This window comes from Homarus americanus, unplaced genomic scaffold (genome assembly GCF_018991925.1).
Source record: "Homarus americanus isolate GMGI-L3 unplaced genomic scaffold, GMGI_Hamer_2.0 scaffold26351, whole genome shotgun sequence".
Classification (NCBI taxonomy): domain Eukaryota; kingdom Metazoa; phylum Arthropoda; class Malacostraca; order Decapoda; family Nephropidae; genus Homarus; species Homarus americanus.
The window spans coordinates 5,860,803-5,887,355 of record NW_024724368.1 but is presented as its reverse complement, the minus strand read 5'-3'; the positions used below and the strand labels follow the sequence as shown (position 1 = coordinate 5,887,355).

The following is a 26,553-nucleotide window of genomic DNA, read 5'->3' as shown; positions in this document are numbered from 1 at the left end:
GTAATTACCAAGTTTTAGGGTTCGGACCTTCATTTCTTTATATGTATTAAATTGAAAATTATACATGAGCCTAAGTGCGAAAAAAATGTTAGCGTAAACAATGGCCATAAAATGTGTGGTGACGTGTTATGTCACAAGCTGTGGCCGATCTTGATCACACGAAACCTAATACATTAATAGTCACTAATGTCTAAGGCAGAAACATCATTAGCAGTCCATCATGAAGCGCCAACTCACACCTGAAAGGGTGTGCATATTTTTTTTTCATTAGGCCATTCATTAGTATTGTATTCATATCGTGAACCCAGTTTCATATACAGTAATTATATCGAAATGTGAGGCTCAAAGATCGAAAAAGAAAAGAAAAGCGGAGAACGACCACAACGCTTTGTGGACGTTTTCAAACTAACTAGGTGAAATTGCATTTTGGGCTTTACCCATGCTTAATGTAACCTAACCTAACCTAATGAGACCAAACCTAATCTAACTAAACCAAACTATACCCAATCTAAACCAAACCAAACCCAATTGAACTTAACCTATTTTAACCAAACTTAAACTAATCTAGTCAAACCTAATCTAACTCAGTCCAAACTAACGTAAACAAAGGATGCACCTGGGGCGTACTAACGGTAAGGAGGCGTATCATATGTCCCAACGGGATGAAGAAACTGCACTATTTGAGACTGAATGTGAGGACCTAGGTGTGTATGTTGACAATGAGCTGAAGTTTTCGGGCCATTGCGAGAAGAAGGTAAATCAGGCAAATAAATTATTGCGTCTTTTAAGAAGGTCGTTCAGATGTCTAGACGGTCCGTCCCTCGTAACGATCTTCAAGAGTGAAGTGCTTCCTCATCTGGAGTACTGTCACCCCATCAGGTCCCCGAGATATGCTAGGGACTGTCAGTTGGTTGAAAATGTTCAAAGGAGGGTCACCAGACTGGTACCTGCACTTCGGCACCCTAACTACCCTAAGGGATTTGAGCACCTGAACTTGCCTAGCTTATACTACAGACGGGCAAGGGGTGACCTAGTTGAGGTGTATAAGCATCTCAAGGGGCACTACTCAGTCGAGTCCTTACTTGGAGCTGGCGGACGTTCGCCCCACAAGGGGTCACAGCTCAAGATTGAAGAAGCCGCAAGTCCAGAAAACTGTGAGGGCAAACTTTTTCGTAGTGAGAGTTGTGAACTCTTGGAACAATCTACCAGAAAGTGTTGTGACGGCACCGAGTGTGAGCTCTTTCTAGACAAGACTTGACCAACACTGGAGCGGGTTCAGGTACATTCAGGAGCCGGTGCATGACCAGTACTTGCCAACAGTGCGTAACTGAGACGTGACCGATCGCCCGGGCGGCTAACGAGCCGATCAGTGATGAAGAGGATAAAAGTAAAAGTAAAAGCAAACCTATTCTAACCTAACCTATAATGAAATTTTTGCCTTCTGGTTATTTTCCAAACAACCTCAACGCAGTGTGGTATTTTTTTTTTATCTTTGAGCCTAACGGACATAATAGTGGATACTTAATTTAGTTACAATAGTTCACACTATATTAAACTACGTTGTATTAAGTAAAGTCATGCTGTGAAGTTTAATTGATAATGTAAGGCTGCTTAATTGAACCTATAGTTCCGGTTGGTTAATGAGTTAGGTAGTGATAGTTAAACACAATTAAGTTCACCCTACATATGAGGTTAGACTGGTGAGATAAGGTTACGTATTTAGATCCGAATTTTTTGTAGTAAACGTGTAATATTAGTACAGACGTGTGGTACCAGTGCTACAATGATAGTGCAAGTGTTTCATTAAACATGAAGAATGTATACCACACCTAGCCAAGTAATGTCTACCATACATAACAAGTAATTCCTATCACTAGTTTAGTAATGCTTAACCTCACTCGATTACATAGTGCACCGTGATAACTTTTACACAATATAAGAGACAACATTAGCAGCTTCTTACGAATGTGTTTTCATATGAAAAGAACAAAGGTACTTGTACTCCCATTCCTTACCTGCAAAAGGTGTGACCTGCAGTTCTAGGTAACGATCACTGACCCAGGATGTCCTCAGCAGGCCCTTATATTCCTCCACCGCGGCTACTTTCACCCATGACCCCGTTATCAGCACAGGTCAATCCAGGTTAGACGCGATTAGGGAAAATGCTTTCATGAAGCACCTTAAACTTCGTTTTCACCGAACAGAAGATGTTTAAACAGTGAAAGTGAAATGCTCTTGGATATTTTCCAAGAGCATTTCAGTCCTCGTTTATAGTTTACTTACAGTAAATTGTGTGGACAAACTGTTTGTCACAAACACAAACCCGGAAACAAGAGACGGATTCCTTAAGTTACCCCCCCCCTCCTCCATTTACTCCCAGTGTATCCGTTATCACCCTCGGGCTGACGTCCACAACAACACCAGGATGACGCTCCTCCCTCCCCTTTCTTCCTCCTTTGAGGGTAGAGGCAGTCTTTGGTAAAGGTGTCTACCCTGTATATGCGCCACCCTACCAGGAGACAGTGAAAACCATCCACCAAAGAAATAAAACAGAGGCCCTCAACGTCAGGTTCCATCGCCTAGGGAAGAAGGTTTGTGACAAGCTCCTGGACGACCCTCACAGCCCAGACCACCTACGCGGGGAAGTTGCCTCTGAAGATGTCTTGAATAAAGACGAAAGCTAAGGTGCTCCGTTGTTTCCCTTTATCTTATCCACGTTTTCATTGTGGATCTACATGAAATATATATATATATATATATATATATATATATATATATATATATATATATATATATATATATATATATATATATATATATATATATATATATATATTTATTTATTTTTTTATTTTTTTTTTCACGGGGATTAGCCCACCTGGGCACAGGTCACTGACCCACACCGAAGCCTAGGGGGCGAAAAGATGATGATGATGATGATAATAATAATAATAATAATAATAACACTGGAGCACGTTCCGATATATTCAGAAGCCAGTGCATGCCCAGGATTTGCCAACAGTGCGTATCAAAGATGTGAACAACTGCCCAAGTGGCTAATGAGCCAATCAGTGGCAAAGAAGATAAAAGTAAAAGTACAGGTAGGTACGGGGTTGTCGTGGGATTTAAAGGTCTTTATCACCTGTACACTGGATATCGTACACCTTGAAGGTCCTCAGTCAATCAAGAGTACCGCCCTCATATCTGAGGGTTGGTGACCACAGTCCTCCACTCAAACATTCTTGGGCTGTTTTTACCAATCCTCTAAGGTGTTTTATCTCGCTGGGGACCCAGTTTTTAATTTCTTTCATCCATCCCAGCCTCTGCCTTTCCCTGGCCCTTCTACCCTATATTATCACAAATACTCGAGAATGACTGTAGCACATCAGGATTTGTAACAAAGCGAGGAAAACTCCTATAGATGGTAGAGCCTTGACTCAGAGAAAGCAATGAAAGGTACACTTAAAATCTCAATTTGCGCATCTAACACTGTCCGCTTCACACAAATGTTTCAATGAGATCTGCCCTATTTTGCCTTGTCTAGAGGATTGTCACTTGGATAATTGAGATAACATAGTTCAGGAATCATATTAGCTGCTGTGATGAACCTTTTCTAGGAATGTAAGGTCTTTCTGGAGATAGGATACTGACAGAAGCTGCAGAAGAACAAGATATTTATACAGTTTACCTCAATGAATTAAGGGGGTAAAGAAACATAACATAACCTATCATTTTTTTTTACCGGATTAGATAACCTGTCATCCCAAAGACCCAACTTACCTCAATCCATTTCAGCTTGATGTTGCCCATTTGTACATTTTTTTTTGAGCATTAGTAAATCAATTCTGGGTAATGTTCATTGCAATTTATTGAATATTAAAAAGATATTAGACAATTTACCTTCCAGTTAGTAGACTATTTCCACCAACCCCTTCACTATGGGGATGCCACTTTGAATATTTTGTTTTGCTAATGCCAGATGATTTTATTCAGCTCAAGAGGGGCCCAGTATACAAAGGGATAAAGTAAAGACTTTGAATGTGAATCTAAGATAAACGTGGATGGACCAGATAAATAGGCAAAATAAAAATCTTGCACAATAACCCTCATATAAAGGAATCTTTATATACAGTACAGGTATCCCACTATTTACAATGTGGTTATGTTTATGAAAAATCCATAGCAGGTCGAAATATTGTAAATCAAGATCATTATAGCATGGGTTCAATGGGATAAGTTCCTTGCCACATATATCAAAGAAAATAAAATACCTACAACATAATTAAACAATACTCACCACATTATTATGAACAAGGCTGGTCATCATTACATGTCTCCTTTGAGGCTAAGAGGACTCTTGAAGGTGGAGTGGAGATGACACTCTCATTCCCACACAGCCTCTGGGTAATCTGGGGAGTCGGGAGACAAAGTGGGGACTGGAGGTGTAGGCTTCGGCCTGGCCTTAAAGAAGGTGAAGTTATTGGGTGGGACTGGAGGTGTCAAGATGAAGAGGGCTCTGCATGGCTGGTGACCCAAGGAGTCAGAGGTTGTGACTGTGACAGGGGCTTGAAAAAGGAGGTAATTGTTGTTTAGCATGCCTTCTTCTCCAGGTACATCTCCCTGTAGCAAAGCATGACCTTCTCCAAAATTGTCCTCGGACACAAACTCTTGTTGAAGTTGTGGTCACTTAGCCAGCAATCCATGGCAGAGCTCACACCATCAATGGCAGTGCTCAACACCTTCAGTCAGAATCATGGGTGCAGGGTTTTCCTCACTGACTGACTTCTCCACTGCCTGCTGCTGTTTTTGGAGCAGTAGGTCCTCAGTACTGAGCTCCTCAGAGTGGCTCTCAAAGACCTTAGCCACATTCCCTTCGGCAACCTCCTCAAAGCCGGCCTCCTTGGAGATGCTGGGGATGTCGGGGTGATTCCACCAAATTCGTTCACTCATTTAAGCCACACTTTCCTCCACATGTTGTTCTTGCAGCTGTGTAACCTCTTTCCAAGACTGCTTGATGTTGTAAATGAAAATGTACGTAAGTTCTTGATGTGGCATCATGGTTATATAACGAGTGTATGAGAGACGAGCAGTCATTTTTTTATTTGCCTTCCTCGCATACCAGGCACTACTGTACATGTGTTATTGCTAATACTGACATTCTTTGACAAGAGAGTGGAGTTTGAAACACTACTGATGGTACATCAACCAAAGTATAGTTGGTCTTGTAGAACTATTGTACAAAAACAGGAGAATCGAACCAGAGAAATGTGAGTTCAATATAGATGGGTATGACTCATTTATGAACCTTTCCCAAGAAACTTGCAAGAAGGGTGTGGTTATCTATGCTAGGCAAGATCTTAGAACGAACCAGGTGAGGATGTGGAAAGAGGATGTTTTCGAAGAATCAAAGTGGTGCAAAATTAAACTGAAGGGAAGAGACTAACTCATTGTAGGACATATCTACAGATCCCAAAACTGTAGCGCATTGAACCAGAGGAACTTGAGAGCCTTAATTGAAATTGGAATGGCACTAAACCCTAGCCACCTCCTTGTCATGGGGGACTTTAATTATGGCGACATGGACTAGAGAAATGAATACATGCTAAACGACCTAAATAATCCAGCCATTCTTTATGTAGAAACTCTTGAAAGACAATATCCTATACCAACATGTTAAAAATCCGACTCACTCCAGAGGGTAGGAAACACCTAAACCGCTGGACCTCATCATAATAACTTATGAGGAGGGTATGGAGGCAAATCTGGAACACCTATCCCCAGTTGGCATCAGTCACCATATAAAGCTGTCTATCAGATTTAACTGTTACAGTACTTGGTTCATGACAAAACCAGGTCTAGTTCCGGAGCATATGACCTCAACTGATGTGACACCATTACCCACACTGCCCTGAACCTGTTTTTTTTTTATTGAACCCGTAACCGCCCCACAAGAATTACTCCACGGGTACTTGCACACTCCTCACAAGTAGATCGCTCAAACCTTTGCTCTGTACCCAGTGCATGGCACATGATAGGTCAGCCAACACAAGTATCTAGCAAGTCACGAGACAATCGGCAACTCTTGAACCTCTAATTCAGGCATGGGCAACCTTTCCTGTCATGGGCTGTATTACGATTAGGTATTTTTCTGCGGGCATACTCACCAAAATATATTGTATTACCACAGACAGCTAAACAGTCTATCGCTACATCCACCTTATGATATTTTCAGTTTACAATCACAGTTTTTTTCCCATTTGTGAAACAAATCCATCATTATTATTTTTTAAGTAATATGTTAATGTTTCTTGGTATTTAACAGAAGATGAGTGAAACAGTCTTATTTATGAGACACCCACCAGAATAATGTAAAGAATAAATAGAAAGAACAGACAGCCATGCATGAAGGATGAGGTACCATGGAGACAGACAGTCTGTCAACAAGGAAGAGACCTTTACCTTTGACCTGTATGACCACTGCCTATGATCCCACTTGGACTTACCCAACCTTAGTTAATTCCCAAGTGACCCACTACCACATAGCAGCTGATTCATCAAACAGACCGCACTGAACTTGGTATGTAAACTCACACAAGTTAAAATGCTTATATTGTTGACAATTTATACTTGTTTCATTGTTACATTTTTGTAGTTACTTATTCTTAGGTGATGAAGCAGTAATGAATTGTGTGTGTGTAGATTATTCTTTATATAAATATTGCTTTACTCACCAAAAGCTAGACACGTTAAATGGATTTCCTCAATCACTCTGCGGGCTGCACTAAGACTTGGTTTGCACTGGCGGTTGCCCATGCCTGCTCTAATTAATCAGTCACATTTCCGGTAACAGTAGTCGGGGAATACAGGGATTCCAGATATGCTGATTAATGTTGGTGGTTAAATTTGAGGTATCAAGTGAGGTGTTACAGATATTCAATTACATTACACAGGCCTTCGGTTATGTGCACTTCTCTTGTACACATAAATGACATAGAAGTGCACAAAACCATCTAGTGTAGCCAAGGCCCCATATGAACACAAAAAACAAACACATACACAGCTTAGGATAATGAAAGACTAACTCAAGAATTCTTTTTTTTTTTTTTTTACTTTTCCTAAGAAACATCTTTTACCTGATATAAAACAAGGAAAAGTATTTTTTATTTATTTTTCCTTCAAACCCTTTATGGGGAGGGGAAACTGTTATTTTACTTGTCTTATACTTAAAATATCACTAGTATGTGGTTCTAAATAATAATAATAAAAAAAGTTTAAGACTGGGAAAAATCTTACATGTGTGACCTGGACCAAGAAATGGGATACAAGTGTCAATACTACTGTAAGTCTAAAAGGATGTTCAAGTAAAATACAATGAACTCAAATGAAATTATACTAACTTACCTATATCATGACCATACTAACAATCAACATTTTTATTAACCGATTTTGGGCCAAGCCTTAGCAGTTAATGACCCCTGATTTCGAGCCTTGGTATACAGTATTTAAAGACTGAGAGGATATAAGAGTAATATTAATTAAACTCCAAAGGAAAAAGACGCACACTTACTAGTTCTGCGGCCTTACTGATCATCACGGATTTAGCTCATAATAACTTGACATTTCGGACCACCTTTCTTCGATCAGGTCACCAGCTAACCTTATAATGCAGATTAAAGTCCTTGAAAATTCCTCATGCCAAATAGCATAAAATTATAATAGCTTGATAGTCAAAATTTGGCCTCAACCATCTTTTCTCTAGTTAAAGAGGAGAGAAAGAAGAAAATTGAGAATGAAGAAAATTGTGAGACTGAAAGAGAGAGATTAATGATGTACTGCTAATCTGCATCAATATTAATCAGTTACAATCCAACAACAATGATACAAAATAAATGATGGTAAGACAAGTAAAACAACAATTTTTTTTTCACTTCCATGGTTTCTTGTGCAGTATACCCTCGTGCACTCACCCTCCTTAAGAATTACTTGGAAAATATAGCGCTTACTAAGTGAATTTAACTTTCTTCTGTGTTGATGACGCTCAAGGTACACATCATATTTCTTGACCAAAATCTTAACTCAGGACCAACTGGGCACATAAACAAGGTCTGACTTCACTCATGAATTGAATTAAACTCTTTTGTTTGAGAGAAATGGCTAGCGATTACTGCATGATGGACTCTTTTTACAGAATTAAAGACTGGGGAGGCAAATCAAGCAAATATATATATATATCAATGTGTGCTATATAAACTACATATTTACCTAAATGTGCCCTTAAATGAACGTATTACGATATTAGGCTGAGAAAATAAAATACGGCTGCATTAAGAGTTGTGTCAAACAGTATTCCTTGGCACACACATACACACACAAAACCTATGTTTGGTTAGATTCTTGGCAATGTGCTGTAAACATCACAAAAATATTTTTGTTCCAAATAAATATACCTAAATCCAGTCCATAGTTATATTCAGAATAAAGACCAAGTTAGTCAAAACACTACTGAAGCACCATCATAACTGATGCTCACCAGAAATCATGGGTCCCCAAACTATTATTATTACTGTATTATTATAATTTTTATGATGCAGGTGAAGATACAGTATCAAACTAGTTGGTCTTTTTTTATGTGTTAGGATTACTGACCCCCAATCTTTTCGGAAGAAACAACAAAAATGGACGAAGGAGAAAAAACATGGCGTGGAACCTTTGTAGAATTCCAGAACCAGAGTTCAGAGCACCAACAAGGATGTGTGCATCCAGTGAGTTAACCAACATGAATGCATCTCCTGAATACAACTGTTTGTCTCTGGTGAAGTTGTAATAAGCACCAGCAGAAACCTCTCTATACCAGGAGCAGCTGATGAATCAAGTAAGAAGAGTTGGGTCTATTTCTGCAGGAGTCACTGGTATGTATGTGGCACGGCGCAGAGACTTATTGATCACCTCATTTAGAGAATCTCTCCCACCTCCTTCTAGTGCACCCAGCATTACCTGAAATTTCATTGCAGAAATAATAATTAAATGAACTTAAGAGCAGGATTTACATACAGTACTTCAGATTTAAGCAACTGTCTATACAACACTGCAGTATGTATTTAACCTATTTTTTAACCATTTATTATCCTTAAAAGATTAAAAAATCCCTTTAATTTTGATGTACAACTGTTATTGTGACTTTTGATTTCTTAATTTCTTGGGAACATTCAAATTCATTCAGAAAATAAACTATTTTTTGTTGTAGATTTCTTGGTGCCACACTTCCAAATTAATCTTCATATTCATTAAAGTTTTTAAGGCAGTATTCATCCTCTACACATCCTACATGTTATGGATGCTGCCCTTACACAAATGAATACAGTAGGATCTCAAGTTTCGCGAGTTTTAGATTCGCGACATTTTTTAAATTTCCAGCCTCTCAAGAATAGTGATTTTCATTACCAGTTTCGCGAGTCATTGTTGAGTGAACAGCGCGCATTGTTCTGGTCTTTTGTTATCCGTCGACCCGCCGAGTGTTTTTTGTTTACGGCTTAACAGCAGTTAGTTTGAATGAGCGAGCGGTGCAGTGACCTTGGATTATATCACCCATTGTGCTTATGTTCGTGAGATTCTTGTTTAACTATTAACAATTCTTGTGTATTAACAATTCCTGTGTAATAACAATTCTTGTGTATTAGCAATTATTGTATATTAGCGACTCTTGTGTATTAACAATGAGTGAGGTGCGTAATGTAAATGTCGGGAGCGGTTCTGGTGGTAATGATGGCCATTGAGAAGGTCAACAAGTAAAGCCCCCCAAGCCAAGTGTGACTACCGTAAGGGGGTCTAGAAGAGGAAATACACCCTTGAAATGAAACGAGAGATGTTTGAAATGATCAAGTGGTGCTCGTACCTGTGAAATCATGCGAAGGTTCAACTGTCCCGAATCAACCATACGTTCCCTTAAGAAGAACAAGGAAGCCTTAACTGCTGCTGTGAATGTATTCTCAAGATTTTCTAGTAACAGGACATTCTCCAATACTTCACAACGACACCTACTGCTTGTTATCACAAAACATTACCTTCACAAGTGGGTCGAAAGAAGAAACCGTGAGCAAGGCGACCTGTCTAGGCCACAGATAAGGCATCAAGCACATGTTTATTACGCTGCTGTTGCACAGAAGAAACGTGTTGACTCTCCATCACCGTTCAATGCTTCTGTTGGTTGGTTGGCTGCCTTAAGAAGTGTTATGAAGTCAAGTTTGCCCATTACCACGGGGAGAGTGCATCGGCTGATGTCATAGCAGCAGAAAAATATCTACTGTACTTGTCTTTCAAGCTCTTGTGAAAGAGGGTGGTTATTGCTGAGACCAATCTTCAATTATGACAAAACTGGCATTTTCTGGAAGCACTCACCTAAGACCACTTTCATTGCCAAGGATGAAAAACAGGTAAGGGGAGTAAAGACTTAAAAGGACAGGATTACAGTTTATTCACAGATAATGCAAGTGGAGATTTCTTGATGAAACCCCTGGCGGTTAACTGTGCTGCCCGTTCCAGAGCCTACCGTCATGCCAATATGTCGCAGCTCAATGTTTATTGGACGTATAATAAGAAAACTTGGGTTAAGTCTTTATGCACCGATTGGTTTGACAAGCACTTTGTTCCTGACGCCCAACAGTACTGTCGGAGGAAGAACATTGACTTCAAAGTGATCCTGGTGATGGATAATGCTCCTGGGCACTCTTAAGTTTCTAATTGCACTTCACCCTGATGTACAAGTTATTTTCCTTCCTCTAACCACATTGCTTCTGCAGCCACTTGACCATGAATTCATCAGTAATGTTAAACTGTTCTACTATCCGTCACTCTTTGAAGACTTTCGTCAACAGACTCATTAGTTGAGTTACAGCAAATCAAGGCAGAACTCTCTAACAGTGACTAGGCTTTACCAGCTAACCAGGAAGAGGAGGAGGAGATGGTAGATGACCCGACTCCTAGCACCACCCCACAACCACGAAGTGTTATCAGTTTGTGAATTTTGAAAGAAATATAATATTAAAAATGCAGTGGAGAGAATTGTTGAGACATGGCATAAGATTAATGTTGCAACAGTGCTACATGCATGGAAGCCTTTATTCACTAACTCTGAGATATGTGAGGCAGAGCAGACCAAGGGAAGAAGGGAGAGGAAGTCCGTGGCGGCAACATTTATAAACACAGCGGAGGCAGCGCACTCAGTCCCAGCACTGGGATTTTCAGATGTTCAGGTTGAAAATTTGCAAGAATCGTTGGTCAACATCAGCAGCAACCAGCAATTAAAGAAATGTTGGAGGAGGATGAAAAACAGGAAGAACAGCAACCAACACAAGAGGATGACATTAAGCCTGGTGAACCTACAACACGCCAGCTGACTGAGTTGCTAACAAACCTTGCACACGTCTGTGAACAGTTAGAAGAATACGATACCAGGCCTCATTCTAGGAACCTTATGTGCTCTTCCCTTGAGAAGGGTATGGAGGAACAGAAGGCTTTCTACATGTCCCTTGTTAATGATCGTCAGCAGGCCCTTATTATTTGGTACCTGTGCAAGACCCAGCCTGTTAATGCCTTGGCAAACATCACTTTAGGAGATGATAATGGCACCACCGATGATGATATTGAAGTGTTGGGTGACTTACTGGTGGAAGAGCTACCTCAAGACTTTGAGGGATTAGATGCTGAGTCTAGAGGAGGTGTAGAGGAGGGAGCAGGGAGAAGCAGTAACCAGCCCTCCCTGCCTTGGAACCCATCAACCAGCCCAGTCAAGCATTTCACCAATTCCATCAAGGTAAGTTATTCTACAGTATTAGTGTATATAAATATTGTTATTAACAATATTATATGAATGAATACATTACAGTAATATCATTTTCTTGGAGGGTTGTAGGTCATTATAGGGGGGAACTGATTAGGCTTATTTACATGTATTTCAATGTCACTCATTTCACGATTTTAAATTTCACGACGCTAAAATCGGTACCAATTAGTCGCGAAACATGAGATCCTTTTGTACTAATCCTTTCTCTTCTTTGATTTATGCTGCTTCCCTAAAATCTTTACAAAACAAAATTACTATGTACAGTTACCAGCAAAAGTCCTCCCACAACTTGCTACACAGGGCTGTGGGAGAACTCAGCATGATGTAAAATATTTCATCTTTACCACTCAGATAAATATTACATTACAACATCATTCTGATCCTAGTTATGTTGGAAAGTCTCCTCAATGATGGATGGCATGTTTACTTAATAGATATTAAGCATCCAGAATGACCCTTGACTTTCTTTGAAAACACATTCTTTTCCAAAACTATAAATTTGTTGCAGTAAACATACCACCTCCCTCCCCACTTTTGTAAATTCTGGATCCATACTGTTGTAGCAGTGTTAAACTTGAATATACTGTATTAACACTTATTTTGTACACTGACATTTCTCAGAATGTGGTTATGAAGTTATATGTACACAAACAACAACATTACCTGTGTTCCTTGGTCCCCTTCCTTTAAATGGAGCACAGCAATTAGAGCCATTTCTGCAGATGATCGCACTACTTGGTTCTTCTCCTTTGTGCCATTAACCAACATTGGTATAAGAGGGCGGGCTACTTCAGTGGGCAACAGGGAGCCTTTAGATGTTGCTAATGACTCGGCAGCATATTGACTGGCTCGGCACATGCCCTGTTTCACTTCATTACTACTGTGGTTGATTAGCTGATGAAAGAAAATAGTATATATATATATATATATATATATATATATATATATATATATATATATATATATATATATATATATATATATATATATATATATATATATATATATATATATATATATATATATATATATATATATATATATATATATATATATATATATATATAGTATCCCAAAATACATCCCTAAAGGAATTCACCAGGTTCCTAGCTCTTATAGATTTCAAGGATATTACTGCACTTGATAAATGTCAGGAAGCAAAAAGACATCTATATTAGGGATAGAGAGAATCAGGAGTTCCCAACCATTACAATTCAAAATACTGATATTTTGTTGGTTGCCAATTGATCCACATTCCCACATCACCAGGTGTGATTCAAATGCCAATCAGCAACCATTCAACTGTCACATGTTGTGATGGGTTCTACAGATGCCAAAAGTTGGAGGAACTGGAACTTTGTCAATAGGTTACTCAATTTTATTTTGCATAACCCTCATTAGTAAGATGTGAGTCCTTATCTTTGCTGTCAATGCTATATTAAGATATAGCACTATACATTTCACAAAGGTCTAAAAAAATGTTTTGAAGGAAGATTTTAAAGGCTAAGAACATTTCATATTAAAGGGGGTTACCCAAACTCTATCTCAACTCATAACATGTCAAAGAGCACAGTATGAACAAAAAATACATAGCATACTTGACATTACCATAAGATATACAGTAATGCTTTCCAACCTGAAGTGAATTATTTAAAGTCCTAATTATTTGCCATCCAGAAATGAAGACACCCCTAATAAACATATACTGGGTACAAAATGATTTCCCTCATGACCATCTGAGGCACTATTATCCCACTTAATACTTGAGATATTATGTAAGTGCTCCTCTACTTAAGAACATTCGACTTATAAACTTTCAGACAAACAAACATCATCATGGAGGGGGGTTACCTTCCACAGCAGGTGTTAAATGTGGATGAGACCGGATTATTTTGAAGGAAATTCCAGAAAGAACATGCATTACCTAAGAAGAGAAGAAGGAGCCAGGTTTTAAGGCTGTATTTTAGGGTATAGCTGTACTAAACAGCCATTAGCGTCTCATTTTTTAAAATATTTTGGTATCTACAGGAGTAAAGTTGGACTTCCAAACCTTAGGAACATAACTCGTTCGTAAGTAGGGGAGCACCTGTATTTTTGAGATGTTATTCATACATGAAAAGTGAAATAAGAAACTAAATACACTCCTCGCCATTGCATTATGCGAGAGGTGGCCAACGGGAAGTGATCTTTGCTGAAGTGTCTCACACCCCTCCACGCCAGCCAGCTGTGGCTGAGGCAGGTATTGTAAGTCTGGCAGCGAAGGGAGACAAGTCAACCAGCAATTATAACGTTCACCAGTTGCCTGAGTAAATTTTGTGATCGAAGATTCATGAGTTTACCCCCCGACATTGCCCCTATTTATTGCCACAACGCCCGTTGTTTCTTTGCTTTTTTTACCAAAATGGGCAAGAGGGAAGATTTAGCAATAGAACAGACAGCGTCAATTATTAGTCTGCATAAGGACAAGAAACCTGTAAAGGAAACTTCAAGAATTGTTGGTGTTAATGAACGATCAGTTCAGATTTGGATTAAAAAATTTTGAGATGACGGCGGGTTGGCAATACAGGTGCACAGCGGACGGCCAGGGAAGGCTCGAAAACTTCCCAACGCACGTTAACTGTTCTTAAGAGGAAACTTGATGCTAATCCACGTCTGTCAGCACGGAAATTGAAAGAAAAAACCATGTACTTCTAGGTGATGTTTCTGTAAGGACCATTCACCACCACATCCTTGACGACCTGCAGTTTCGCAGCCACCGCGCACGCAAGAAGCCACTCCTCACCCTTGTCCAGAGGCAGCGTAGGGTTGCTTTTGCCAAGGCTAACGCTCAGTGGGATATGACCAAGTGGCAGCATGTGCTGTGGGGTGACGAGGCAACGTTTTCTTTTACTTGAAGTCGTACTTTTAATGTGTACAGGCGCCCCGGGAGTGATTCGCTTGACCCCAAGTTCACTTTTAGCACAGTTAACCATCCTGAGTCACTAATGGTGTGGGATTGCTTCTCGTACTTTGGAACTGGTGACCTTGTTGTGCTACCTAGGAATGTGATGATGAACCAATTTAACTACAGTCTCTCCTCGACTTATGACATATTCGACTTACGACAACCTGGACATACGACGGCCATGGTCGTATAAAATATTTTTCACATTACATATTTTCAAGTCCCAACGTTAGTGATAGCGCTGTGGACTGACAAAATTTTTGTTTGTAATTCCCTTTAAAATGGCTGGCAAGCGTAAAAGTGAGTTCTCGTGGTGCTGAGAAGAAAAAGAGCCACCCATTTTAGAATTTCTATGTCTTATTTTTGCCTTTTTGACTTACGACCTGGTCATCGGGATGGAACCCCGTCGTAAGTTGAGGAGAGACTGTACTTGGAGCTGCTTTGTGATTATATGCCTGGGTCTTTTGAAAGATGCCACGCTAATGTGTTTATGCAGGATGGTAATCCATGTCACACAGGAAAATCTGTAATACAATGGCTTGTTGACTGTCAGGTAGACTTCATAAGTGATTGGCCAAGCAATTTGCCTGACCTTAACCCGATAGAAAATAATTGGAGCATTATCAAGCTTTGTCTACAGGGCAAGAACACAAATACCGTCCCCAAGCTGGAGGCAGCCATTTGTGAGGAGTGGAATAATTTAGACCCACAAATAATCCACAACTTGGCAGAACTCAGTTCCTTCATGCCTGCAGGAGTGTATCAGGAGAAAGGGGAGGCCTATAGACTACCGGAAGTTTGTTAACTTCTCGGATTAATTTTGTATTAATATTTCACCTTGTTGTTTATGTCCGTCACGACCCCGCGCATAATGCAATGGTGAGGAATGTAAACTGAGCAAAAACTAATTGAAATCTCCCAACAAGCGATTCCTAAAAACAGCTACAGCTGGAGGAAGTTTAGGGAGGTGCAACATGTTCTAAATGTAGAAGGAGGAGAACCAGGGGTAGCCTGTCAAAAATTACAAAGGGAAAGGTTGTAAGCAATAATATAAGAGTTGAGAACCTTGCAAGAGTAGTTGCTAGAGACTGCACAGCATGGAGAGTTGCCATCAGACAGTCATGGGTAACCCACACAAGTATGGAAAGTGGCCATTAAACATTATTGATGCTGATGAAAGTCCACAACTATAAGAGTACAGTACATGAACTCACCTTAGCAAAAGTTTGAATAAGGGATATAGGCACAGTATCACCATTGATTAGTTGATAACTAACGAAGAAGGAAACACCAGACATGGCATTCTCCACTAGGGCCAAACGATCAGAAGATAAATAGGAGAGCAGCGTTGAAGATATCTGATCTGCAGTGGCCACCTCTAAAACTTTTGTGGGTGCAGATTTCAAAGCTGAGAAGAGCGCTGCAGATCTTCCATGGCGAATAGTCCAATCTGCATTGGAATTATCCTCTGAAAAACAATGAAATACTTATTTAGTTTCATTGCAATGGTAAATTCATCCTGGAATCCTGCTGTACAACTGATTTGGAATTGAGCAGCTCCATATTCCAGGCAAATCTTGGAGTTTTATCCCTCGGCCTCAGGGCCCTGACTTGTGTTACCAAGATCTAAAATTCAAATAAGTTTGAAATACTACACCTTCTTACCCGAATCCTGAGGAATAACCACTTAGCACAAAGGTACCTTAAAATCGAAGAAGGCTGGAAATGTTTCCCTCAATGCATAAATATTTATACTCCACTCCCTACATGTCAGAAACATACCGGTATATTTTTAAATCTTTCATTACCTTTCATCTGATTTTTTTATCTTTTTGTACTTTATACACATATAAATATTAAAAGCAAATTATAAATCTTAAAAAATAATTCTAAATAACATACAAAATAAAGCAAAAAATCAAAGGAAGAAAGAAATCTTGATCCCCAACCAATACAACATTTTTACTTAATCAGAACATTCAATTGAGAGCGAGAGAGAGAAGAGGGGTCTTTCCCTTTTTTTACTTTACTCCTTCCTTGAGTGAAAGGAAGACTGTCTCACACCCTCTTCTTTATTCTTCTGGGAGATGGGCAACAAGAGGGAGAAAAGAAAATAAGTTACTTTTTCTTTTTTCTCAATTTCCCCCCCCCCCTCTCTACCCCTACCTCCTCTCTTTTCTTGAGAAAAGTGCACTGAAGAGTCATGTCAGTCATATTAAAATAAAACATGACAATTCAGCTGATACACCCAGAAAAAGATGGGGCTGGTGGTGCTCCACACATCTCAAGGGGGTCATGGGATATATATCATGTCCTTGTACCCGATGAATTTATAGAAATATTTTTAATGCAATTTATTCCCAGTGTATTTCTAAAAGAACACGTTGAGTGAAAATAGCAATTATCCGGAGAAATGATGTGAATTCTAGGATAATATTTTGGGACTTGATTTAGAATTCACAATGTCTGCAATCTCTGGTGTCTATTGAAACCTAACCCTACAGTTAAGATCGGATTTACTATACAGTATATACTCAACAGAAAATTCTTTACTGTCTCAACCATATTCAAGAAAGCTTTTTGAAATTTGGTCAAGAAAAATATGAGCATTAGGTAAACTAGTTTCAGTCTATGATGATAATAGTCTTACTCCACACACATACAGTATACTAAAGTCATCCATAAATTCTGATCTTTTATTAGGAACAAGTTTTATTGCTGAATAAATTACCTCTAACATATTAACAAGAAAATTTTAAAAATCCACAAGTAATCCTTTGCAATGCTTCTAAGAGTAACAGTGCTTTAGGAAGTTATTCATAATATTTTCTACAATATAAATTACAAATGATACTAATGTAAGAGCAATGACATCAAGTAATAGAATTGCATGCAGTTACAATGGCAAGCTTTGTCATTAAATATGAAAGTTTTGTTTATTTTTTTTAATTCTGAAATGAAATACAGCCAATTATTATCATCATATACTGCTGTTTATCACCTTCCCTTACCTAAAACATGATGAGTAAGAATTGAGCGTAGTTCATCAGTAGGTAACCAAGGTAGAAGAACACCCAAGGCCCCAGCAGCACAGAGGCGTGTGGAGTCATCATCATGTGTAAGAAGACCCCCAAGTGTTGTAACCAAACCTCGCCTAACACCTTCACTCATCTTATTTCCAGCAGGTTTCACAACACACCTCAAGGCTTGGATCATTGTGTCCCTGAGAAACAGAGATGTTTTGTCAAAACAAAATGAAACTGCAAGGAAGAAAGTTTACAGTAATACAAATAATTAGGTAGGTAGTACAGGAAGTAATATTTTGTAAATCTCATATCCCCCTGGAAGTAGCAGGGTTGACAACCCCTTATCCTTAATCCTTGGGGCCAGATGTGTTTCAGATTTTGGAATATTTTGGATTTCAGAATGGTTAGGTTAATTTATTATTATTTTTTTTAAACAGGGATTAGCCCACCCGGGCACAGGTCACTAACCCACATCGGGGCCTGGGGGGGGGGGCGAAAATGTAATAATAATAATAACAATAATAATAATAATTATTCACAGGTCTAGGTTGTGTTTCTTACTTTAGGTTTTTTTCATTTTTGTATTTCTCTATTATTATTGTTATTATTTTCATTATTATTTTATTATTATTATTATTAATGTTGTTATTGTTATTTTTGTTATTATTATCATCATCATCATTATTTTATTACAGTATTATTATCTTCATTATAATTCTATTATTATTATTATTATTATTATTATTATTATTATTATTATTATTATTAATGTTGTTGTTATTACTTTTGTTATTATTATTATTATTATTATAATTATTATTTTATTTTTGCATACAGGTATTTTTATTATAAATATGTGATGCTCTACGAAAAAACTTTCGGTTTTCAGAGGTTTTCGGTTTTCAGAATTTTGGATAAGGGATTATCAACCTGTACCTTCCTGTAGACCTTTCTTTTGTTCATGGTTTCCTTTGGCTTCACTTAATCCACCATACTCTGACACTTCACCACAATCTATACTTCATATCTTTTATATTTTACTTTATTTTCTCTTCCCACACATTTTCCTGCACTTACTTATCCCATTCTATCCAGTTCCAAGACTATTTGGTTCTTTGGCTCTGTATAATACCCACCTGCTAGTACAAAACCTGAACTTAAACTAACATATCAAGAGGCTGTCTAATAAGCAGGTACACAATCCTAAGATGTTAGTAAATCTAGCTATTGTAAGCTGTTGCTAATGACCAGCATAACTTTGATTTTGGCAAGTAATGTCATTCATAAAATAACTTACATTAGGGTAACAAATTACCTGATGGAGGTGTCATCAGCAACCTTTACTGCATTATGAAGCTCAGTAAAAAGTGGGTCTGGTTTAGTATGGATTGTGATAAGATGAGCCAGTGCCTCACCAGCCCGTAATCTAACACCTCGATGGGGATCATGCACTGCTTTAACAAATGTTGTCTGCAGTTGTGGCAGGAAAGGTTTCAGCATAACACCAGTCTATGGAAAGATAAATAATAACATAGTAATTAAGTTTTGGATACGAGGAAAGTATCTGTTGTACTGTATATGTGAGAGAAAATGTGATCAAACTGAATATACTTAAGTTTAGGAATATTTTTACTTCATAATGTGCATGGAAGACTGCTGAATGTTATCATAATTTTGCACCAAAAAATAATGCAAGTGGGAGCAGACGGTATATAAAAGAATTATGAAAAATATCAAGGTTATGAAATGTTACTTTGGTTCAATAAATATATGGATGGGGCAATGTATGATGAGAGTGAGACTGGATGACTAAATCATGATGATGATGCAAAATGAAATTTATAATGGTTTCTATATATACTGATAATGTCATTATATAAAATGATAACTATGTTATTGAAGCTACCTGGTTTTGATGAAGTTTATCAAAGGAAGATATTGTAGGTGACTGTTATCTTAGTGTAATGTTTGTCTGAGTAGGCTGGAACTAAGAGTGGTAGATGAATTTGCAGATTTACTGTCATTTCAGTAAGACCATTGGTAGGACAGTAACTGCTGAAAATGGAGCACAGTATTTCAAGGAAGAGTTTAGGTACCAAGTGAGCCTTAGTAAACAGGAAAATGTTACATGTAGGATGTGCTCTCATGGATAAACTTTTTAAAAATAATATCTACATCAAGATTATGAGCAGTTGATATAACTTCTGCAGCAATGCTGGAGTTATGAGAATTAATTGAATAATGGGTGAAGATGTGGGAAATAATGAGTTGGAATTGGAATGTGGAGTGGATGATGAATGAAAAAGGATATCACAGAAAATAGAAGGGAAAAATAGACTACAAAAAGCAGCCAGGAAAATTGAGCAGATCCCTTGCTATATAAAAATTATGAGAGACAACTGGACAATAACAACAGAAAAAAATTATTAAAATTTATAAGATCATCTTCTCATACATCCACATAACATGTTTAGTTAAAATCCATTGCTATTTGTTCAAGTTATTGTGTTTACAACTCTCATCATCAATGTTTAACAGCTATTTTCAACTCTGCGATTATCTGATGGCAGCTGTTGGATAAAACCAGAACAGGAGGCCTCCCACTCACCACTGAAAATCCAGGGCTACCAGCCCAGAAAATACAGCAGAGACCAGGGGATGAGCACAGCTCTTGTGACCTGGTTGCCATAAAGCATGTTGAAGCAAAATTTTAAAGCTGGATGTCCTCTTAACACCAACCCACAAGGTAAGGACAGCTGGCAAGACAGGATTGGAACTCCCTGAGGTAATCAAAGACTACCCACCTACATGTACCATAAACAGATAAAATGAACAGAGCAAAAATTCCCAAGTCCTCCTTCTGGTATGGTAATTAATAGATAAAAGTAAAGCAACTGAGTTGTTAAAGTGTAAGTGTTAGTTACTAGAGTATATTATGAGAGTGTCTTGACACTGACACAAGTGTAAGAATTGTGTATGAAACTGGAAGAGTGAATGATGACAGAATGATGTACTTCAACTCAATCAATGCAGATTGAAGACAGTTATTTATGCTTACTTCTTTCTAGTAAACTGTATACTATACTCTTTTCAAGACAAATTCCACACCGTATATCTGGTAATGATGCATGGATGGCAGCCAAAGATAGGTCATGCATCAATTTCAAATTTACAGTTACAGCTAGCAAGCAAAATATCTATTCAACATGTATATCCATTTAGCGTTTACATCAATTCCACGTCACCACCCTTCTCTTAAGCTCCTCTACGTGTGTGTGTTGGTGTGGGGATTAGTGGATGTCATCATTATGACCTGACCTCATGTTTTTAAGGTCACCCTGTATATTTAAGCCTCTCTCTGTCCATGTAATCCAGTTGCCTCTGAAGATGTCTTGAATAAAGACGAAAGCTAAGGTACTCGTTGTTTCCATTTTCCGTGTGATTTTATCAAGATTTATCTTATCCACGTTTTCATTGTGGATTTACATGATATATATATATATATATATATATATATATATATATATATATATATATATATATATATATATATATATATATATATATATATATATATATATATATATATATATATATATATATATATATATATATATATATATATATATATATATATATATATATATATATATATATATATATATATATATATATATATATATATATATATATATATATAATATATATATATATATATATATATATATATATATATATATATATATATATATATATATAGATAATATTTCTTCACTTCCCTCATTCTCACCTTGGCCAACAGGAGAGCCAATGTATCTAGAACAGCCACCTTCACATTCCAAGCAAATCTGTCACCTAAGATGCGAATAAGAGGTCCAGTGACATGTACAACTGAGGGTTTGAGAGCATCAGAGCTGGTGAGGCGAATGACTTCTGTAAGGCCATTGGATGCTGCCTCCTTTAGCTCAGGTTCCCCATTCAACACAGCCTCACGGAAGATGGGTAAAATTGGTTGGATGCCTGTAAATAAAATACACATTATTTTCATTATGAGGATTAAATTTCCTCTAAACTTATTAAAAATTCATTAATAACATTAAAATAGAGTGTATCAAGAAATTTGGGGATGGATGTACCTGTATCGGTAAATGGAATGGTGAGTGATCAACTGAACCAGAGAGAAATGACATGTTAAACTTAAATTTAGATTGCCTAAAATGAGAAAAAATTGCCACTGTAGCTATCCCCATCATAGAGTCAACACCTAACCTGTTTCTCTTGAGACTTTCAACACGTAAGTTTAACCTGTACTTAAGTTTACACAGGTAGACTGTGTCCATTGCATCGGTTATCATTGTGACAACATGGAAATATGGCAAATTAAGTACTCATTATAAGTGTTAAGATTATACTAATTACATAGCTATGATTGTTATGTTACAAATATGCTGAATACTTATGTGAATGATGTTAAAATTATGCTATATACATATTTAAGTAGTTAAGTAGGTGAACAAGCAGAGATTAATAAAATCTTGACAAATATCATTAAACACAGGCTCTCAATCAGTACCTTTAGGTAGACAGAAACCAGGCATCAAGTCTTCACCCTTCAAATCAGAAGCAGCAAATTTCACAGCTTGACGAACATCAGCCACTAGAGAACGTTGATCAGCTGCATCTAAACTCTGTAAAATTTCACCACTGAGTATCACTAAACATATCTAAGAAGAGTAATATTAGAAATATATTAACTAATTTAGTTTCACAAAGTAAGAAAATAAAGGAGGAAGAAGAGGAGACGGATGCTCTAACTTTGAAGATGGGTCTTAATTACAAAGATAACTATTACAGTACAGTCAAAACACAAGTCTACTTCTTAAAATAATGAAAAATAAAAAAAGATTTCTAAAATTACTAGAAAATCTTCATTAATATAACACAAATTAACACAAATACCATAAAGAGTGCAGCACCTATAACCCACCTTAGTAACGGCATTTAATGCAAGCCAGGAAGTTTTGAGTATTTCTTCGTCTTTGTGAGTGAAAAGGTGGATAAGGCCACGCAGCAGTTGGGGTACATAATCACTGTAGTCTGCCCGTGTGTTGGAGCAGAAGGCCAGCAATAGAGCAACAGCTGCTTGAGCTACACCCAAGTTACTTCCCCTACAAAAATTCACACAAGAAATGTTTTTTTAAAAAATTAAATAAAGCTAGTATCATCCTTAGAACATATAATTTTACTAGCATCAATTAGTTCCATGAATAATAATCCTGAGATTGATTTGGTCACTCCTGTTTAATACTAGAAGCTAAATGTTAAGCACAAATAATCCTGGCAAGATTCAATTTAAGTTTGGCCACCCTGCATTACAACAGAAAAAGGTTGAAAACTTGGGAGAGGGGGGCAAATAGAAAACTAAAATAGCACACCTCCTTCTAACTGGACATTTCAAAAGTTTCTGATTTTTCCCACAAAAGAGCATGGACATAATACTGGTTAGTTACAGTCTAGGTTTGTAGGGATTTATTGTGTTTAGCTCATAATGCATATAAATATTAAACAGATAAGCATCTTCCTTTAGCTTTCATCTTCCTGCAAATAGTTCTAAAATGAGCTACATTTATACTAGAAATAAAAGACTTATGACTCTCATTGAAACCATTAAGCATTTCATTGTTCTTGGTTCAGTTTAGTGCACCGTGATCCAACATACAGAGATTAGATAAGTGTCACTGATAACTCTATTAACTGAGCAATCCCCTTGCAAAAGATTTAAAATATTTGAAGGAGGGCATTATTTTGGAGTACATTGATGTTATATGAAATATGAAAAAGAGCCTGTGGGAGAGTCCCACATAGTGGTAGTGTGGAGTATAAATAACCTTTGGATGGCAGGAAGTTAAGCAAAATTTAATTTCAGAAGACAAGGCATGGGCCTTCCTAAATGCCCATGGAGGGTGTGTGGTGAATGCACTAATGGGTACAACTTACAAGAAAAGTGACTTGAGAAGTATCTATTTCACAAAGTGTTGAGATATCCCTAAGAACTGTGCAATACTGGATGATTTTCTGGTGAGATTATTATTATTTTTTTTCTTCAATACTGGTCCTATGAGGCAAAGTACCCCAACACCACATCTAACCCGCAGATGACTGTAGTATTCCATCTGGTAGCTTACATGGTTTACATAAATGACTGTGAAGTAGGGATTGGCTCTGAAAATGAATTCATGCTTCAGTGAAGTAGTTTTGGCCAAAACTCTGAAGAACTTGAGGTATGGATGATGCCTAAAATCTTAATGTTTTTGTAAGGATGGGATAATAATGTTGTCAAAATTTAAGACAAATTGTAAAAGAAATATGAGAAAGTAGACTGGCCTCCTCTTCAGAATTGAAGATCACAAAACTATCTTGTCAATTGAGAAGATGAATGGCTAAATACCTACTGAAGATTGAGATGATTGTATTATAGGCAGACCAGAATAGTTTGCTACTATTTAGGTTGTTCAGCAATCTTGATGATTCTTGTGAAGCATGATTCATTTGGATAACATAACTGCTTTAGCATGATTTGTTGCAATAGGACTGGATTTGTGATTATGCAATTTTCCTTTTTATTCACAGTAGTGGCACAAGAGTATTTGAAAAGTTTAGAGGAGTTTTGACATCTTTGAAACATCACAGTGGGTAAGATTTCCTTCACCCCAACCTAGATCATACCAGTGATGTCTTCAGCAGTAGTGAAAGGATTCTCAGGAAAGATGGAAAGCTAAGGAAGTGATAAACAGGAATCCAGAGGATCATTCCAATCTACACAATCACTATTCCTGATGTAAACTTAAAAATTTCATTGGTTGAGCTTTAAGACATAAAAGTTGGCTATAGAGATGAGGTAATGGTCAGAAGCTCCATAAGGAGCTAAAAATTTTAGACACTAAGAATTATAGCAATTAAAAAGGTAAGCCATTCCTTTCCATCTAATCACACCCAATAACCTACTTTGAGTGCTGAAGGAGTTCATCCACAATTGTAGTCACTCCAGCCTCATCAGTAACAGCAAGAACAACACCCTGACAGTGACTGAGTGCCTCATCATATTCTGGAGTGCCAGCTGTATCACTCAAGGCACCAAGCAAGGCCACAAGTATCTTGCTTAGGTGTCGTGTAAGTGTGTCACCAGCAACTGAGGCGAGGATACAGAGGGCTTGGGTGTTAACTGGTGGTGAAGTCAGCTGTAGGTGAACAAACAAAGACTTCATCAATTGAGCATATGTAAACACACACAAATAGTAACCTCATCCATTTATACGTCCAATACAGGTATCCCTCATTTAACGATAGTTCACTCTTAGCAATTTTTCAGTCAATTTAAATTTTTTAAAACCCAATGTTTAATGATCTGCAATTTTCAGTTCAGTGATCTTTGACTCACAGGGAAAAATTCCTGCCAATTTTGTAAAGAGTCATTATTTTAGGGTACAGTATCAGCACAACATAGTGGAGTGGCAGGATTGTGACAGCATATATGAAGTAAAGCTTTACAATAGCTATAAATTTGTGCTTTGTCTGATAGCATATGTCAAGTACTGACTCCTAAAAAGTGTCTCAATGAATAATACAGTACAATCCCAGTTATCTGGTATCTGGGCAACTAGTAGATTCAACTAACCGGGACCAAAATAAAATAATAATAATAAAAATAAAAATTCCTCCAAAATCAGTTAGAATCGTAAGTTTAAATACCGCGCACATCAGGGATGAGCTGCCATATTTATTATTTGTTATGATAAAAAAAGGATACATGGCACATATTTTATGTAAAAAAAATAAATAAAAAAGCTTCTTCCACACTCAAACCATCCTTTGGGCAATGCATTCCAGTTGAGACAGTCAACCAGCTGACTCAGATGTGTGGCTGCCGTGCTATCTGTGTGTATGCCATGATGTCACATCGAGAAGGAGCACAGCCATGCAGTTATACCCCATTAACCCACCTATTTCTAAGCAAAATTAGAGTACTGTAATGATATTTTGACAACTTTTATAGTTTCATTACTATTAACAATAAACACAGAAGCTGGGCTGGCGAGTCGGTAAGAAGTTATAGTGTAGTGGATACTCTCCCCTACAACTGCTAGTTGATCACTTGCCGTCCGCTTACCAGCCAGCCAGCGGCGAGTTCCTAATGTGATGGGCCTCACCTTCGGACTGCGCGGTGATTGGCCAGTTATCGCCTGGGAACCGTCTTCACCTCAGCCAATCAGCAGCGCCGCTCACTTCACACTTCTCAACCCGATCTGGCAAAATCATATAAATACCCACCAGCCTCACCGTGAAGCTCATTCTACTCAACGCTCTCAAACAAACAAGACCTCCTCACCACACAGCAACTCCCTAGCACTGCATTGTACATACAATATATATATATATATAATATATATCGAAAATGCCATTGTGAGTTTCCCTTATCACCCCAATCCTTAAGTGCGAGATCTCCTACGTGTACGTATGTGTGTGAGCCTAACAAAGAGAAAATAGACAAACACAGAGAAATTTGACAACTGGCCACATACTATACACTACATTAACTTACCACCTCCACACATGTTCACTACTCACACATACAAACCCATACTCTTCATTTTTTTTTTTTTTTTTTAAGCTACCGTAGAGTTCTGCATCGCAATGATGATCACTTGGAGCACAGAATCCCCAGTTTTCCGACTTCCCTCCCCAAT

The 26,553-nt window shown here is 37.8% G+C and overlaps 1 protein-coding gene across 1 annotated transcript in view; it reads right to left on the bottom strand.

Moving 5' to 3' along the window:
- Positions 1 to 7,082: 7,082 nt before the first annotated feature.
- The window catches only part of LOC121864227 (eIF-2-alpha kinase activator GCN1-like), a 79,307-nt gene continuing 59,836 nt past the window's right edge, over positions 7,083 to 26,553 (bottom strand). Inside the window, exons 36-44 of the mRNA XM_042363272.1 lie at positions 24,815 to 25,047; positions 22,797 to 22,977; positions 22,383 to 22,497; positions 21,600 to 21,829; positions 19,125 to 19,318; positions 17,795 to 18,006; positions 15,998 to 16,251; positions 12,503 to 12,733; positions 7,083 to 8,994 (exon numbers count right to left, since the gene is read on the bottom strand). Coding sequence (XP_042219206.1) covers positions 8,869 to 8,994; positions 12,503 to 12,733; positions 15,998 to 16,251; positions 17,795 to 18,006; positions 19,125 to 19,318; positions 21,600 to 21,829; positions 22,383 to 22,497; positions 22,797 to 22,977; positions 24,815 to 25,047 — 1,776 coding nt within the window. The 3' untranslated portion in view covers positions 7,083 to 8,868. The remainder of the gene's footprint in view (positions 8,995 to 12,502; positions 12,734 to 15,997; positions 16,252 to 17,794; positions 18,007 to 19,124; positions 19,319 to 21,599; positions 21,830 to 22,382; positions 22,498 to 22,796; positions 22,978 to 24,814; positions 25,048 to 26,553) is intronic.